Source organism: Paramisgurnus dabryanus, chromosome 1, assembly GCF_030506205.2.
Source record: "Paramisgurnus dabryanus chromosome 1, PD_genome_1.1, whole genome shotgun sequence".
Classification (NCBI taxonomy): Eukaryota; Metazoa; Chordata; class Actinopteri; order Cypriniformes; family Cobitidae; genus Paramisgurnus; species Paramisgurnus dabryanus.
The window spans coordinates 60755916-60773550 of NC_133337.1; the positions used below are offsets into that span (position 1 = coordinate 60755916).

Below are 17635 nucleotides of genomic sequence, written 5' to 3' on the forward strand. Positions count from 1 at the left end.
ATTATCTATTTTTTTTTTTTAGCTAAAACTTCACATAAGTTCTCTGGGGACAGTAAAGATTTATTTTACATCCTTAAAAAGTCTTCTGAAATGTCCCCTTTAAATTTTTAAGTTAAAGGAACCGTTAGAATTTTGCTTTGGGCAAACCTAGGAGACCAAGCAAAAACTATATATGAAGAAATATATATTAAAAACTACTATACTACAAGATTTAATAAGAATACATTTTTTTTTATTATTCTACTATAAATGAAACTATACATTTTGTGTTTTCACTACTTTCGCAACTCTAATCGGTTTAGTTACAAACATTCCTCAAAATATCTTCCTTTGTCTTCATCAGAACAAAGAAATGTATTCAGGTTCATCAACATGATAGTCAAAAAATTATGACAGAATTTTTGGGTTGAACTATTAAGCATCCTTTGAATTGGGACACAGGGGTCACCAATCCTGGTCTTGGAGGGCCGGTGGTGTATCTGCAGAGTTTAGCTCCAACCCTGATCAAACACACCTGAATCACCTTAATTAGCTGCATCAGGTCTGTTTGATTAGGGTGGGAGCTAAACTCTGCAGAGACCCCAGCCCTCCAGGAGCAGGATTGGTGACCACTGTCTTATGATGTCATTGAGATGATGTCATCTGTCCATCTGAATGTTTGTGATCTGTCAGGATTTGGATCAGCAGCACTCTGAAGATGAGGAGGAGATGGGTGAGAAGTCAGATAGAGAGGAGAGATTTCGTGACAAAAGGACTATGAGCAATGGTAAAGTGTCACAACAAATATTCACAACAGAAGAGAAGTCCTGTCATAAATGTTTTCAACAACTTCTCTGTTTCAGAGGCTTTGTATGTTAATGTGTCGAAACCCTTCTTATTCTTTCACCAGCAACTCGACAGTCCGTATCTAGCTCAACATCTGAGGCCGATCAGAAGAAGGCCCGCACCAAATTAATGAAGTTTCTCCTCAAGCGGCCGACGCTTCAGTCTGTCAAAGACAAGGGTTACATCCGAGGTGTGATGGGAATGCTCTTACAACCTAGAATTTTTTTATGGGGTGGCCAAGGCTACTTCAGGGGTCCATAGTCCATAAAAAAAAGATGTGTAACCCTGTATCAAAGGCCTACTTCATATTACCCCACATTAGATAAATATTCACATATAACTGCATGCATTACTAAATGTAAACATAATGTAAGGGTGAACCTTCCTATTTTTCACATCTGATTTACTGTCTATTGATTAAATTAAATCAGTCAGGAGCAGGGAATGATTTTAATTAAATTTAATGACAGAGACTTCCACAGGTTAGGCTTTTTTATAAGACAGAATGCAAGAAAATGTTTATTTGTTTAAGAAATAGAGTAACCAATTGTTTGCTATGACACTCACTAAGACAGCTATTTTGACATATGAGCATTTGGCCGTTTAAGCCAAAAAGACATAAACATGAACTCATTTAACCTCTGGCTGTGGACGAATGCTATCAGTAGGGATGATGCGCGTCACGTTTTCAAGTTCAAGGCGGCAGTCCAGTTCAACTAGTTATCATACAGTAGCCTATAAAGATCACTTCAAGAATAAAAACATCATTGGATTTTGTTGTAAAAACTCTGCAACAGAAAAAGAAAGGACAATCTTATTCAGTCCACAGAAAGACAATTACTATACACACTTCAAGTCTACGCTAAAATCATGTTTTATTAGAACGTTTTTAACAAAGTGCTGCGCTGCCCCACGTTGAAATAAACACAGCGATTAACGGGAAGTGAATTAGTGAGGAAATAAAGGATAGAGCATTAAATTTGGGGTGGCCAGTCAGATGTCGGGGTTCCAGTGCCACCTCACACACCCCTCTGGCTCCCCCACTGGCTGATAGTCAGAATTGATTTGGGAAATGATGTGACACTTTGCCTCTTCTCCATCAGAAAATGTCTTTGGATGTCACTTGCACAATCTTTGCACTCAGGAAAAGGCCACAGTGCCAAGCTTTGTGGAAAAATGCATTCGTACAGTAGAGAAAAAAGGTACAGTACTGAACACTTCACATGTTTTTGTTGTCATAGTGAAATATTTAATGTGTGTTCTGATCTCTTGTGTCAGGTTTGGGGATTGATGGACTCTACAGAGTGAGTGGAAATCTGGCTGTCATTCAGAAATTGCGTTTTAAAGCTGATCATGGTAAATTTATATATTTTATATGAATTATGTGTGTGTCTTACTGAATCGTGTGTGTGTCTCACTGAATCATATGTGTTTCTTACTGAATCGTGTGTGTGTGTCTCACTGAATCGCGTGTGTGCATGTGTCTCACTGAATCGTGTGGGTTGGTCTATGTGGTTTACGAGGACATGAATAGTGTATGATGACATGTTTATTATGCTATAAACGTGGTTTACGGGGACACAGAGAGTGTCCCCGTAAACGGAAAAGCTAAAAAAACATACTAAATGGTAGTTTTTCATAGATTAAAGACTGGCAACAGGTTTTTGTCACTTTGGGTTAGGGATTGGGGTAGGTTAGGGGAATAGAATATAACAGTTTGGACAGTATAAAATGCATTGCGTCTATGGAGATGTCCCCGTAAACCACATACACCAACATGTGTGTGTGTCTCACTGAGTCGTGTGTGTGTCTCACTGAATCGTGTGTGTGTCTCACTGAATCGTGTGTGTGTCTCACTGAATCGTGTGTGTGTCTCACTGAATTGTATGTGTCTCACTGAATTGTATGTGTGTCTCACTGAATTGTGTGTGTGTCTCACTGAATCATGTGTGGGTCTCACTGAATCATATGTGTTTCTCACTGAATTGTGTGTGTGTCTCACTGAATCGAGTGTGTGTGTCTCACTGAATCGAGTGTGTGTGTCTCACTGAATTGTGTGTGTGTCTCACTGAATTGTATGTGTCTCACTGAATTGTATGTGTGTCTCACTGAATTGTGTGTGTGTCTCACTGAATCATGTGTGGGTCTCACTGAATCATATGTGTTTCTCACTGAATTGTGTGTGTGTCTCACTGAATCGAGTGTGTGTGTCTCACTGAATCATGTGTGTGTGTGTCTCACTGAATCATGTGTGTGTCTCACTGAATTGTGTGTGTCTCATTGAATCATGTGTGTGTCTCACTGAATCAAGTGTGTGTCTCATTGAATCATGTGTGTGTCTCACTGAATCAAGTGTGTGTCTCACTGAATTGTGTGTTTTATTGAATCATGTTTGTGTCTCATTGAATCGTGTGTTTCTCTGCAGAGGATCTGGACCTGGATGAGGGTAACTGGGATATTCATGTGATCACAGGAGCACTAAAGTTGTTCTTCAGAGAACTTCAGGAGCCTCTCTTTCCCTACAATTTCTTCAATGAGTTTATTTCTGGCATCAGTGAGTCTGATTTCATTGCTTTACTGAGGACTCAAGGGTGCTGCTGATTTATACCAGCTCTTGGTTTTGTCATCCTAGTCAGTAATAATAATGTACATTCATTTCATCTTTATCACAAAATAAGCCCCAACCGTTTGATTAGCACAGCAGCCATTGTGTAGCTGTTGGCTTTTTAACTTTGCAGTAATGACCTGCTGACTGGACAATGTCTTGTGGTTAATTACAATATTAAAGGGGACAGAGAATGAAAAACCATTTTTACCTTGTCTTTGTTGAATAATGGTAGTCTACCCGCATTCACAAACATACAAAAAGTGTTAGATATGCTAAACATCTCAGTCTCATAGAAATTCCTCTTTTAGAAATGTCTGCCAGAAAACGGCCCAATCTGAAAAACTGATGCTTATGACATCACAGGCATCTCACTGCCCCTCCACTTTAAAATAATTGGCTACATTTTTTGAGTGGCAGCAAAGTCAGCCAATCAGTAATGAGATTGCAAGTTAAGCCAGTAGGGGGAGCCAAATAGGTGCAAAACCACTTGTTTAAAATCCCCCACCCTAATAGAGCTATCTGAGAGAGGTTTTTAGGAAGCTTCTAAGGCATTACAGACCCAAACAAAAAATTTTTTGTCTACATGTCACATCACAGAACAAGGATAAATACCCCGTTCAATCATTCTATGTCACCTTTAATAAATGAAAACGCTTTGATTGTGTTATAGAAATGTCATAGAAATGATGAAGTGATAGGACACACATGAATTGGTACTGTAGTGACAGGAGTATTGTCACGCTACACAAACATTGACCACAGAATGCTGGGATTGAACCATCAGTATCAGTAGTACAATTCTTTTAGACAGATTTTCATATCAAATGTTAATTTATCTCGAATGTGTTTACCTTAGCAATATTCACCTATAGCTTTGTGATAAATACCTTATTTTTTTATACAGAAATGGCAGATTATTACAAAAAACTTTCACACATGAAAAATCTGGTGCAGCATTTGCCGGCATCCAACCATGATACGATGGAGGCGCTCTTCAGACATTTACGCAAGTATGTTTATTATTTACATATAAAGACAACAGAGACCTTTTTGTTCCTGTATCTACAGATCTGTATTTGTATTTCAGGGTTATTCAACATGGAGATGAGAATCGGATGACCGTACAGAACGTGGCCATCGTTTTTGGCCCAACGCTGCTCAAACCTGAGGTGGAGACGGCAAACATCACCATGTACATGGTCTTCCAGAACCAGATTGTAGAGTTCCTGCTTAATGAATTTGAATCCATCTTCCACATGTGATAAACATCTGTCATTGTCATGTGATGTCAAAACTGACCTCACTCGGATAGAAAAGTTAAGTTGATAAACTGATCTGAGTTCAGACATGTAACTGCGTTATGAAGGACAACTATGGCCTGCACATTTACTTATATCTTTAATAAATAGAGATGCTACAAAATATGCATAACAAAAGACTTTAATAGATTAATATCACTCAAACAGAATTCACCCACATTTATAATAGATTCACCCTCATGTTATTCCAGATGTATATGACTTTATTTCTTCTGCTGAACACAAACACATTTTTACCAAAATGCTGTCATGTTATCTTCTTATATGGGGCTTCATAGGTTTCCCTCACAAACTTAACATTTCTCTTCAGAAGTCCACTGGAGTTTTGGATTATTGTAATGATGGAGGAATGGGTTTTTTGGAGCTATGGCACATTAAGAAAAATATAATGGCATTTTAAAAAAAAATGTGTTTTTGTTCAACTGAGGAAAGACATTTTCATATTTGGTTGAAGTAGTCCTTTAAATGAGCTGTTAATTATTTAAAGAGCAATAGTGTTGTTTTAATAATATGGTTGAAATGTTTCTGTTTAGACCTAAGAATGTCGCTTGTGAGTTTTCTTTGAGAAATTTGTTTCCAGCTGTGTTGTTTTTCTGCTTGTCAAATAAGTCATAAGATTTAACTTTGCTGTTTTTGTAGATACTTTAGAAACTGGAACGTTTTAGCCCCTTTAAAAAAATCTTTTTTAGTTATATATCAAAGACAATATGAAAGTAGAGGAATTAAGTTGTGAATAACTGCGTAATGTTGTTTAGGTCAGCTATGTTATAATTATTTGTATATGTTTACCTCTTTTAATATATATGTCTTTAATATAGAAATGTACAAAGTACTGCAGGTATGAAACTGTAAATTGGGAAAGCTATAAGTTTCTTGTATATTGTCATTAAGGAGCAAAGTTTTCAGTACCAAAATGTAGAGTCTGTAAAGAGGAATTTGCACATAGATTACGCATTAATATTTTATGATAAACTCTTTTATTAATCATTGTAATATGTTTTAATTAGTTTGTGTATATAGAAAAGGCATATTTATGCTGTGAATTACCTGGCGTAATAAACTCTTAACTCTTTTATACAAGTTATGCTTTACTGTTATATTTCTGTGATGATTTTTCAACTAAACATACATACTGTGTCATGATGGAAAGTAAATATAACGGCATAGTTCAATAACATTGATGAAGTCTTTATTGGTTTCTGGGAGATTTACACATTTAAGTGACTCTGGTGAGCTGATGAATGATCAGTGAGTTTTATTGAATTATTTACTAAAAAAAAACAGTCAATTTACCATCAGTTCTAGAAGAATCACACCAGCCAGATGTTGATATATTTTACACGTTTAATAGATTGTTTGAACTGCACAAATTAAAATATTTTTTTCTAAGAATTAAATTAAAGATTATGTGTATAGTAAGTGTTTTTCCATGTTGAAAAATAATATAAGATTTACACAGTCTAGTAGAAAATATTTGACTGATATCATGACGATTTCTTTTCAGATAATAATGATTGTAGTAATGTTATTATCTATTTTAAAACCCAACAACAACAAAAAAATCATCTAAAATTACACCCCTGGCTCCAGTCCCTCCAGTGAATTTCTGCCATTTTTAGCCCTGGCATGTCCAAATTTGCATAGATATCCTAATAATACGAAAAGGGTTATAAAAAACCGAGTAATTGCTATAATACTTCAATTTAAGAAAAAAAAAATATTTTTATATTTCATTTATTTTGTAGATTTTGTTTATTGTGTGTTCTGCCGAGAGATGGCAGTGCGGTTAATAACGCGCATGCGCACTTCCGTTAAATCCCCAAGTGCGTTCCATTCGACCGGAAGTGGACTGCGAAGTGGACTTCACAGGGTATTCCGCCATCTTAAGTGAGATTCCAATCCGAAGGGAGCGAACATGTTCAGTTCGAAGGGCACTGCGCACGGCATAGGGAATCAGGGAACATCGATACATCACTTCACAGGAAGTGGAGAGAGATAATCACCCAACTGTCATTTCGCGCATCACGTGATCACCAGTCAGAACGGTCAGACCGCTATGCAATTATGAGACAATCGTTTAAAAACACATATATACACGTAGTTAACCAAATAAAAGTTTACTTTCATATTTGCATGACAGTTACAGCAAGGCTTCAATTCTGTTAATAGTCAAGTAATAGCAGCAATAGTCAATTAAAGTGTATAATAAACATAATTTTTTCATTACGTAGTACTCAATGTTTTTTAATTGTATAGTGTACATATTTTAAATGTGATAGTAAATAAAAATTAAAATATGAATGTAGTCCTATGTATATTAATGTTATATCAATCTGCGCGACCCCGTCGTTGACTTTCTTTGATGACGTTTGCAGGCCGTTCCAAATGAGCGGTTATTGTCCGTGAAGTCCACTTCAACTGATATACCATGCTCAGGGAGTAGGGAGCAGTGAACACTCCGGAGGGACACTGTCGAATGGAACGCACCCGACTGTGGCGACTGCGCTGATTGGTTAAACTTTGTAAAGGGGGAAGAGCTTCATCGTTTGAAAAATTACGTGCTAGCTTGGAAGATAAGCGCCATTGTTGGGAGTTCGTCGCGAAGCGATGATTTAATATCAAATATCGTTATTAAAGCGTTTACTTTGTCGTGGAAAGGAGCAGATTATATCAGGTTGACGTTGCCCAAATCAACAGGTAAATACAATGTCGTTTATATATATATACAATGTGTGCGTGTGTTTACTTTGCGTTGAACAGTGAACTACGGCATCAGTCAGTCATGCAAAACTGCAGCGTTTATCTGAAACTCTGTGAGGTTTTAACGCTTCATACTTCAACAGTAGCAGTTTGTATAATGTGTGCCTTTGTGTGGTGGTGTTGATCAGATATGGCGCAGCGTGTTGCTGTTAGTGATGGTTCTGCTGCATCCAAACGGACCTCCAGAGTCCGCGTGGCGGTTCGTCTGAGGCCCTACATGGACAAACAGGACGAGAAAGGAGAAGGGCCTTGTGTTCGAGGACTGGGGCCACAGAAGCTAGAGATTATCAACTGGAGAAACGCCAATGAAACTCTTCAGTATCAGTCAGTTATAAATCATGACATTACTGTTCATCTGTTTCCTCATCTTCGTCATTATGTGCTGTGCTGATATTTCATTGCTGTGTTTGGATTGTAGGTTTGATGCATTTCATTGTGAAAAGGCGAGTCAGCAGGAAGTGTTTGTGTCTTCAGTAAAGCCCATTCTTTCTCATATACTTGGTGGTCAGAACGCCAGTGTCTTTGCTTATGGACCCACTGGAGCAGGTGAGAGAGCGCAAGAGGAAGAGTCATGTCCTTTCAAACTAGTTGTTGCATCTGATGTCTTTACAATGCTTGATCAGGAAAAGTGATTTAATAGTACAGATTGTTGTGTGTTTGATTCAGTTCATATTGATCTGTGTTTGATATCACAAATTCTGGTCTGCAGTCAGTGGATCTTACGCTTGATCTCTTTTAGAATGTAAATATGAGGAGTTATTTGTTGTTTTCTAACTCTTACAAACTTTGGTCCCTTCAGGAAAAACTCACACAATGCTCGGCAGTCAAGAACAGCCAGGAATAATTCCCAGAGCCGTCAGAGAGGTCTTCCATCTAGTGGAAGCACAAGAGAAAGGACGGGATGCTTGGGAATACTCTGTTGGGATGTCCTACCTGGAGATCTACAATGAAAAGGTATCGAATCATTGTATCTAATTAGGGATGGGAATTTTTGTGTAATATAATATTTAAGCGAATAAAACGCTAATATTAAAATATTTGGGTGTTTTAATGACGTTAATTATACGTTTTTGAAGTTTTATGTATTTTTATTACTTCACAATTTCATAGGAGGCTTATAATTAAGGAATATTTACAAGCAGCAAATGTTAGTACGAATTCAGTACTTTGATCTTACAGAAATATTATTATTATTATTATACCAAATTTTATACTTTGACCCCAAGCCAAGTTTAAAGTTTGAGGACTTGACAAAGTACACTATCATCATGTAAACAGACTCAAAACAACCAGTGAGAGCCCGGAGCAAACAAAAAACATGGGCTACGTAACATAACGTAAGCTGACTTGAAACCTAATTGCTGACTGTGCAAGGTTACTAACTTAATTTAATAACCCATCGCAAAGACAAAGCATTTGTTCTTGAAGATTTATTGTGCATTTATCTTGAGTCAGTTTGCATAATTATTGGGGAAAAAAAGTTCTTGAATGTTTTATATAATAGATGGATGTGTGATAACTCGGTGTGCTGGCTTGTTGGTGTGTTTTGTAGGTGCTGGACCTGTTGTCTCCAGGTTCTCAGGATCTGCCCATCCGTGAAGACAAGGACAGAAATATTCTGATTCCCGGGCTAACGCACGTTCCCCTCTCGTCCTTCTCTGACTTCGACAGTCATTTTATTCCTGCAAGTTTAAATCGGACCACGGCCTCCACTAAACTAAACCAGCGCTCCAGCCGCAGTCACGCTGTCCTCCTTATAAAGGCTTGTATCTCTTGGTCTTATTCTCCTATTAGCACTTTAAACAGGTCGCAGTCTTTGTGTGGTAGACTGTGATTTGGTAGCTGGTGCTGAAATAAAATCTCTTCCTAAAACAAAACCACTGGCTTTAACTGTGTCGTCTGGTTTTATCTGGAAGAGACACATCAGGATTTAAAGTTTTCCTCAAATTATAGTTCTTAATTTACCTTCACTTTTATCATGTCTACCATGACTTCTATGACTTTAAATCATTTATATGTAAATACTGTCATTTTGTCTTGTCACTCATACTTGATAAACTTTCTATGCTTGTCAGGTTGTGAAATCCCAGCGTGGGCCGCCACACAGACAACAGACAGGAAAGCTTTATCTCATCGACCTTGCTGGATCAGAGGACAACCGGCGCACAGGAAATCAGGGTATTCGTCTGAAAGAGAGCGGAGCCATTAATCTGTCCCTGTTCACCCTCAGTAAGGTGGTGGATGCCCTGAACACAGGGGTGGGTGGACGTGTGCCCTATAGAGACAGCAAACTAACCCGTCTGCTCCAGGATTCTCTGGGTGGCTCCGCACATTCGGTCATGATCACAAACATCGCACCGGAGTACAAATACTACTTTGACACATTCTCCGCTCTTAACTTTGCTGCTAAGTCCAAGCTGATTGTCAATCGGCCCTTTGTCAGGGAAACCGTTTTGGCTCCTGCTATCGGTGAGATGGGTGCACCTGAATATAGACGTGGAAGATTTCTGATTGGTTTGTTTTTCTGAATGATAATAGAGATGCTTTTCTTGTAGCTTCTGGAAAGAGAGCTCGAGATGACCAGGAAGCTGGAGGTTCAGGTGAGCCTCAGCATAAAAAGTCTAAAGAAGTGAAGAAGCCTGAGCAGAGCGTGTCTCCGGTCACTCATCCTCATAGGTATGACATCAGCAGATGTATGTGTACTCCTTATAAGCACTTTAAACAGGTCGCGGTCTCGTGCGGTAGACCGTGATTTGGTAGCTGGTGCTTAAAGTGAAATTCTCCCTGTAGCGAAAACCTTGAGGCTGTTTGTGCCTCTCTGGTCATTGTACAGGAGGACAGATCTGAGCAGTGTAAAACGTAAATATCTTCTGTTTCAATATAGAAAAAATTATTAGCAACTGATGGGTTTCCCATGAAACAACAAGCCAATAATGTCTGAATCATTATGTTTATATAATGTGTTTGTGCGCGTGTCCATGTTTTGTGATGTATACTCTCTCTATGTATGTTAGTTCACCAGACACATCAGTTCTGGACAGACTTATAGCTCTGGAGAAGATGATGATGGGTTCAGCTGAGAGGGAGAGACTCAATCTGCTCAAAACTGTGGCTCAGTCTCGAAAAGAGATTCAGGTGTGTTTGCGCGCTTACAGAAAACAAACAAATGTGAACAGCTGTTTTACACTAGTTTTCATAACTTGGACAATTTCTTTACTTTTAGGCTTTACCTTTTGAGCATTCGTTTGTAGTCACATAAAAATGGAGAGTGAACGGAATCCACCAGATATCTGCGCAAAATGCATTAAATGCGCTCTGCAATAACATGCTCTTGATCATTGTAAAATAAAATGAAACTTCATATACAAACCAACATACATTAAATATCAGCGTTCTTGTAGTTTTGGTTGAATTGAGCAATGTTAACTTTAAAATATTGTCTTTAAAGGGAAAGTTAACTCGAAACCCTTATTTTGTTCCAAACCTTTGAGGGTTTTTTTTTTTTTAGAGATGTTCCGATACTTTTTTCTCTCTTCCCGATATCGATTCCTGGGCTCAGGGTATTGGCCGATACCTGACTGTGTATATGTGTATTCGGCTGTATATTATACTAGCCCTGTATGAACGAATATAATTATTTTATGCTGTGTGTCAGACTTCTCTTAAAACATGAACCAATACACACAGTGAACTATACATTAACTCAACCAGCGCTCCACACGCAGGCATGCTGTCCTCCTTATAAAGGTTTGGATCTCTTGGTCTTATTCTCCTATTAGCACTTTAAACAGGTCGCAGTCTTTGTGTGGTAGACTGTGATTTGGTAGCTGGTGCTGAAATAAAATCTCTTCCTAAAACAAAACCACTTGCTTTACCCGTGTCTGCTGGTTTTATCTGGAAGAGACACATCAGGATTTGATGTTTTCCTCAAATGAAAATTCTTAATTTATCTTCACTTTTATCATGTCTACCATGACTTCTATGATTTTAAATCATTTATATATAAATACTCTCTTGTCTTGTGTCAGGATGTTGAATCCTTAAAAACCACAAACATCCATCGTTAATCCAAATCAATGTAGTGGTTTAATATATGTCTTCTGAAATAAAAAAAAATTGTAAGCAAAAACCATGAATATTTTGAGCATGTTTAGCCAATGGTTATGTATGGCATATTAATAATATATTAAATTATCTGGGTTCTCACAGGTCATGGAATTTCTGGAATATCATGGAATTTTAAAAGGTCTTTTCTAGACTTTGAACATCAGGGTTGAATGTAATACAATAAGAGTGAACTAGAGTATTTGTATTATCTGTAATGCATTTTACACTAATAATTTTTTTCTTAAAGGAACAGTATGTAGGTTTGTGGCCAAAGCTGGTATTGCAATCACAAAACTTGTGGCTAAAACTGGTACTGCAATCACACAACTAGTGGCCAATACACAAATGACAACATAAACATCAGTTGAGGGCTGCAACTCCACTTTTTAAATGACAATATCCTGTCCGGACCACTGTTATGAGTGAATGAAGTATTTGAAATGAAAATGATTTCTTAATGTCTATTGACATATCAGGGCCATTTTATGATAAATTGATATAAATTTCTTACATACGTTCCTTTAAGTGAAAAATAAATTTAAATGCAGCCACAAATCTAACACTGTAAACAAAGTTTTTTTTTGATTTTACAATATAACTCAGAAAATAATACAAAAAAGTGCAACAAATAAATCAAGGAATATAAAAGAATTTTGAGGAGAAAAAAAATACTGCAATGTTTTAATCGAACTTAATTTCTTCTCGACCGATCAAAGAAAGAAATTAACATGATATTATGAAAGTGGAATAATCCTTTTAATAGGTTAGTTCACCCAATAATGAAAGTGTTGTCATGTAATACTCATTTCACACCCGTAAGACCCTTCGCTCATCTTTTAGAACACCAAAGATATTTTTCATGAAATCTGAGAGTTTTCTGACCCACCATAGACCCGTGAATAGTCACAAATAAATCACTACAAGACCTTACAACAAGCAGCTTTTTGTAGCCAAAATCAGGCTGAACTTGTGTTGTCTGTAAGGTGGTGTATAGGTTGCCCTGGGTTAAAATGTCCAAATGAGTAAATTTCCCTGTCAATTATTGTTGTCTTACAGATGTTAAAGGAGAAACAAAAGGAACTGGAGAATAAGGCCAACATGTTTAATAAGAATGAAATGCATGAGGAGTCCAGAGATGTGTCGCTCTTCAAAACTGATCTGCCACCTCTGCAAAGGAAGCAGTCCACGGCACGACCTCGCAAACAACAGGCTGTGGTGACTCCTCTGCTGGGTAATGTCTGGCAAGCTCTACACACGCTCATGCACCCCACACGCTCCACCCCAGCACGCACCCTGTACATCAGGACTATTCAAATCTTACCCTGGAGGGCTGAGCACTACAGAGTTTAGCCCCAACCGTAAGCAAACTTACCCACCTGTGATTTTCTAGTGATCATGAAGACCTTGGCTGTTTGTCAATACCAAGTACGCCAAGTTCGGACTTGCAAGTTCAGACTCCGAAGAACGAACTCCTGAGGATGGAAGGACGCGAGTCCGGTTATATTGCAAATGGAACAGCGGAGTACTTAAGGTCATCATTCAGTCTAACCAATACGTGCAGCCCTGTGCTGGCTATTCTTATTTTAATGTATTTTTAACTAAATATATAAAATGCAAAGACCCTAATATGTGGTTAAGGCAACACATGAATACGCTGAATTTTGAAGCTTTATTGTATTTATTACAAAATGAAGCATGTCACCGGCTGATTCCCTGGAACTCGCATATCCAAAAGGAAGTTTTAATATAGGCGCTATCTTTATTAACTAGTAATTAGCTTGCTCAGGTGTGTTTGATCAGGGTTGAGCTAAACTGTGCGGTGTTTTAGCCCTCCAGGGTAAGATTTGAATAGCCCTGCTGTACATCATGTACAGATTTTGAAAGCGTTGCTGTTGTCCATGTGAAATGTTTTATTCATTACTACACTGAAGTATTCAGATGTTGTACGTTGTTCACACTGTTAATATTCCACACTGCAATGCTTTTGCCTACATCAATTGGGAAACACTGGTCTACAGAAAAGGAATCAAAGACTGATTGATAACTTCTACTTGACTAGTTGTGGTGATGTGTAGTTAACAATATTTATTTTGAGTGAATTTCACTTTTGAAACATGAGATTCATGATGTTTCTTAAGTTCTGCTGCTCATCTCATGATTAAATACACACACACTGATGATTGGGAATCTATCATCAGGATAACTTGATGTCTGATGTTTAACTCATCATCTTTATCTTTGTCACACAGTTTCTCAGGTTCAACCTTTACAGTGTGCTGTGTTGTGTAAACCCTCACAAACTCTGGACAAGAAGAAACGTCTTCAAACAGTGGTCAGTTTTATTTTTCCTTATTTCTGGTTTAGGTAATCAAGATGGGCCAGTTGTTCAAAGGTAAACTGATCGGATTTCGGTTATCGGATTGGATCAAATCTTGAAAATGGGTTGTTCAAAAGGGAAAGAAGGAATCTGAAATCAGATTAGATCACAGAATCCAATCCTAGTTTAAATCTGGATCAAACCTTCAGTTTGTGTTGTTCAAAACTTGTCAGTAGGATTTGGATAACTTTTATCCAAAAAAACTGGATTATCCTGATCCCAACAGGGGGTAGGATTTAAAGGTGGATTCCAGGAGGGAAATGAAGAAAAACTTTAAAATTGGTCAAATAACACATTTGTTTCATTTAGTGTAGTATACTTTTATTTATATTTTGAACTTGACTTGTGTAACCGTTGTAACAGTGATAGATATAGTAGACATAGGCTACCAATTAAGCTATTCAGTAAAGTAAAAATAATGAAATATGAAATAATCCCCCAAACAGATTTCAATCACAAACAAAAATAATATATTCAATTTTTATGTCATTCATCACCGTATATTAATTTCAAAGAAACAATCATCAGATATGAGCCTGTCAAAAACAATGTCTAACAATGGCATCCCTTACTATACGTCCACTCAGTCCCTCATTCTGACAGAATGCCAGAGGTTGGTCTGGTTCTTCAAACGGCTCAGGTGCATCATAAACATCATCACAGGGAGGGACATTGAACCTGGTAGCGATGTTGTGCAGGACGTTACACGCTAGTATTATGTTGCATGCTCCCTGTGGTTCCACTCGCAAGTAGTTAAGGCATGCAAGGCGTCTCTTCAGAACTCCATTTAAAAGCTCAATTGCACATCTTGTTTTGCAATGAGCAGTGTTGATGAATACACAGATGTGGTTCTGAACATTATTGGAGGTGAAAACTATAAAGCTCTGCATGGGATTCGAGGTGTTGTAGGGGATGGTGAGCCTACGATTGTAAAGGAAAGTAAGGAAACATTCATTCTGGATCTCAGCCCTACTGTATTATTGAAATACAACCTGGACCCTCACTGGTAGAGCCAGCAGTCACAGGAGCTCAGAAAAGACACTTGAAGCGTCCTTTGTGCGTCCACAATGTATTTGTTATTGGATATTTTTTTTTTGTGACTCAGATGAGGGTTCATAAAAGAAATTATATATGGATGTTTATGTTATTTTTGTGTTTTGTCTCAAAATTAAAAACTCTTACAGTGATCCCATATTGGTTCTTCTACCTTTTCTTCACATAGCTGGTAGCAAATGTTGTGATATGTTGTCCCATTTAGAGCACAGGTAATCTGGATTTGGTAATCTTGAAAACTGTGTATCTGGATCAGGGTGATCCAGTCCAATGTTGCTTTGAAAAACCGGCATAAAAGTAAGACGGATTACCTGATCCTGAATATGAAAAAATGTGATTTCCAAATCCGGATCATTTTGATCCAGATTAAACTTTTTGAACAACTGGCCCGATGTCAAGTTAAAAAATTCATAAATGTATTAATAAGTCTTTAACATTTTTAGTAACAACTCAATTCGCCATAAGTTTTAGTTTTTTATAGTGCTTTGTTAAAGTCTTTTACCATTAAAACCATTTCATTGTGTGAATCACAAATATTTATGCTATAACACAGTTATGAGTTATTCTGTAAAACTTTATTTACAATTTTGTTATATTTTTAGAGTACTCCCTCAACACAAAAACTTAAAGGAATATTCCATTTTCTTAAAAGAAAAATCCAGATAATTTACTCACCACCATGTCATCCAAAATGTTGATATCTTTCTTTGTTCAGTCCAGAAGAAATTATGTTTGTGAGAAAAACATTGCAGGATTTTTCTCATTTGAATGGACTTTAATAGAGCCCAACACTTAATACTTAACTCAACACTTAACATTTTTTTCCACATAGTTTCAAAGGACTCTAAACGATCCCAAACGAGGCATAAGGGTCTTATCTAGCAAAACGATTGTCATTTTTGACAATAAAATAACAAATATACACTTTTAAACCACAACTTCTCGTCTAGATCCCGTCCTGAAAGCATCAGCATGACCTCACGCAATACGTCAAGAGGTCACAGAGGACGAACGCGAAACTCCGCCCCAGTGTTTACAAGTGTGTTGAAAGAGGACCGTTCCGACGTTGTTGTATGTCGAATGATACTAATTAATGTCTTTGTGTCAGTTTATTGTTTACAAGGGTCCCCAAATGTGCGTTTTATATATGTAACACGTGACCTCCCTACGTCAATACGCATTTACGTTGGGTCGCGCTGGACCGGACCTAGACGAAAAGTTGTGGTTTAAAAGAGCATATTTTTTATTTTTCTTGTCAAAAATGACAATCGTTTCGCTAGATAAGACCCTTATGCCTCGTTTGGGATTGTTTATAGTCCGTTGAAAAAAACAGTTAAGTGTTGAGTTACGTATTAAATGTTGGGCTCTATTAAAGTCCATTAAAATTAGAAAAATCCTGCAATGTTTTCCTCAAACACAATTTCTTCTTGACTGAACAAAGAAAGACATCAACATTTTGGATGACATGGTGGTGAGTAATTATCTGGATTTTTCTTTTAAGAAAATGGAATATTCCTTTAATTGTTTTTTTAAATGGCGTAATCTAATTTAATTGAGTAATCTTGACAGCCCTTACATTAAATCATATGTTTTTATAACAGAGAATAAAGTGTCTTTAATGTTTCCTGTAGATGGGTGAGGGGAAGGAGAATGGAGGTACAGATCCTCCTCGTACTGAAGATGTGAACTGGGAGACTCGTCTGGATTCAGAGTTACTGGAACGGTCCAGAACGAAAATCCTACAAACCCTTAACTCCGGCTCTTTGAAAGAGCTCAAGAGCCTTCAGCTTATAGGAGACAAGAAAGCCAAGCTGATCATGGGCTGGAGGGAGATTAATGGTGACTTCACACAGGTATGAACCATGATGATGGACATAACGGAGCAATGAGACTGAAGCACATTTATAATTCAAGTATTCTGTTTAATCTTAACAATCATCATCTCTGTAGGTGGATGACCTGAAGAAAATTGAAGGCATTACGGCGAAACGCTTTACATCTTTCATAAAGGTTTGTGACTTCTGTTGTTAAATTAAAAGAATTATTTACTTTCATTCCTGTCCAGATATAAGCTTTAGTAAACCTTAATGGTTTATTTGCCAAAAAAATGTGTGTGTGTGTGTGTGTGTGTATATATATACAGTGAAGATTTCTCTCTCTACAGGCTAATATTCTCAGTAGTCTGGGGAAGTGAGGTGTGGATGGATCTGCTATCATGAAATAAGCATTTGTACAGACTTTGTGTTTTTATTTTTTTATGCACATTGTGTACATTTATTTTTTATTCTAAGCTTTTGTGTATACTTTGATCTTGTTTTTAGTGTTTTCTTTTATCTTTCATGCATACATGTGCAACATTTTCTTAAGTATTTAACTCTTAAGTTTTGCTTCATTGGTCATGTGGTACTGAATAAACGCTGTCATGATACGCAAATGTGCTTCAGGTTTGATTTTATCATGTCTGTAGGATGAGTAGAAACTGTTTAGTTACTATCTTTTTCCCTAAAATCATCATAGTTAAATCCAGATGTGATGATAAGATCAGGGGCATATTCTTCGTACGTCGCTAACTCACTTAGCTGGATT

General features: G+C 37.3%; 2 protein-coding genes across 4 annotated transcripts in view; both read left to right on the forward strand.

Annotated features, from left to right (window-relative positions):
- arhgap27 (Rho GTPase activating protein 27) overlaps positions 1-5832 on the forward strand; it is a 35728-nt gene extending 29896 nt beyond the window's left edge. For both annotated transcript variants that reach the window (XM_065242710.2, XM_065242711.2), the window contains 7 exons: positions 673-766; positions 890-1015; positions 1929-2027; positions 2104-2181; positions 3251-3379; positions 4338-4443; positions 4521-5832. In XM_065242710.2, the coding sequence (XP_065098782.1) occupies positions 673-766; positions 890-1015; positions 1929-2027; positions 2104-2181; positions 3251-3379; positions 4338-4443; positions 4521-4695 (807 nt within the window). In that variant the 3' untranslated portion in view covers positions 4696-5832. The remainder of the gene's footprint in view (positions 1-672; positions 767-889; positions 1016-1928; positions 2028-2103; positions 2182-3250; positions 3380-4337; positions 4444-4520) is intronic.
- Positions 5833-6600: 768 nt separating this feature from the next.
- Positions 6601-17483, forward strand: kif22 (kinesin family member 22). 2 transcript variants are annotated; one of them, XM_065242713.2, is made up of 14 exons: positions 6601-6797; positions 7128-7449; positions 7641-7836; positions 7931-8058; positions 8312-8466; positions 9065-9274; positions 9588-9981; positions 10068-10188; positions 10527-10647; positions 12676-12850; positions 13869-13951; positions 16681-16902; positions 17000-17059; positions 17214-17483. In XM_065242713.2, the coding sequence occupies exons 3-14, from the start codon at positions 7643-7645 to the stop codon at positions 17241-17243; spliced, it is 1893 nt and encodes a 630-aa protein (XP_065098785.1). In that variant the 5' UTR covers positions 6601-6797; positions 7128-7449; positions 7641-7642; the 3' UTR covers positions 17244-17483. The 2 variants fall into 2 exon arrangements, with proteins under 2 accessions (XP_065098785.1, XP_065098784.1); XM_065242712.2 differs by having other exon boundaries at positions 6601-7449.
- The last annotated feature ends 152 nt before the right edge of the window (positions 17484-17635 follow it).

Bases quoted from the DNA above. Each gene is read 5' to 3' on its own strand.
- kif22 (XM_065242712.2), top strand. From the start codon at position 7,643: ATGGCGCAGCGTGTTGCTGTTAGTGATGGTTCTGCTGCATCCAAACGG. The intron at 7,837-7,930 runs GTCAGTTATAAA...TTTGGATTGTAG, and splicing joins AATGAAACTCTTCAGTATCA to GTTTGATGCATTTCATTGTG. The intron at 12,851-13,868 runs GTAATGTCTGGC...TTTGTCACACAG, and splicing joins TGTGGTGACTCCTCTGCTGG to TTTCTCAGGTTCAACCTTTA.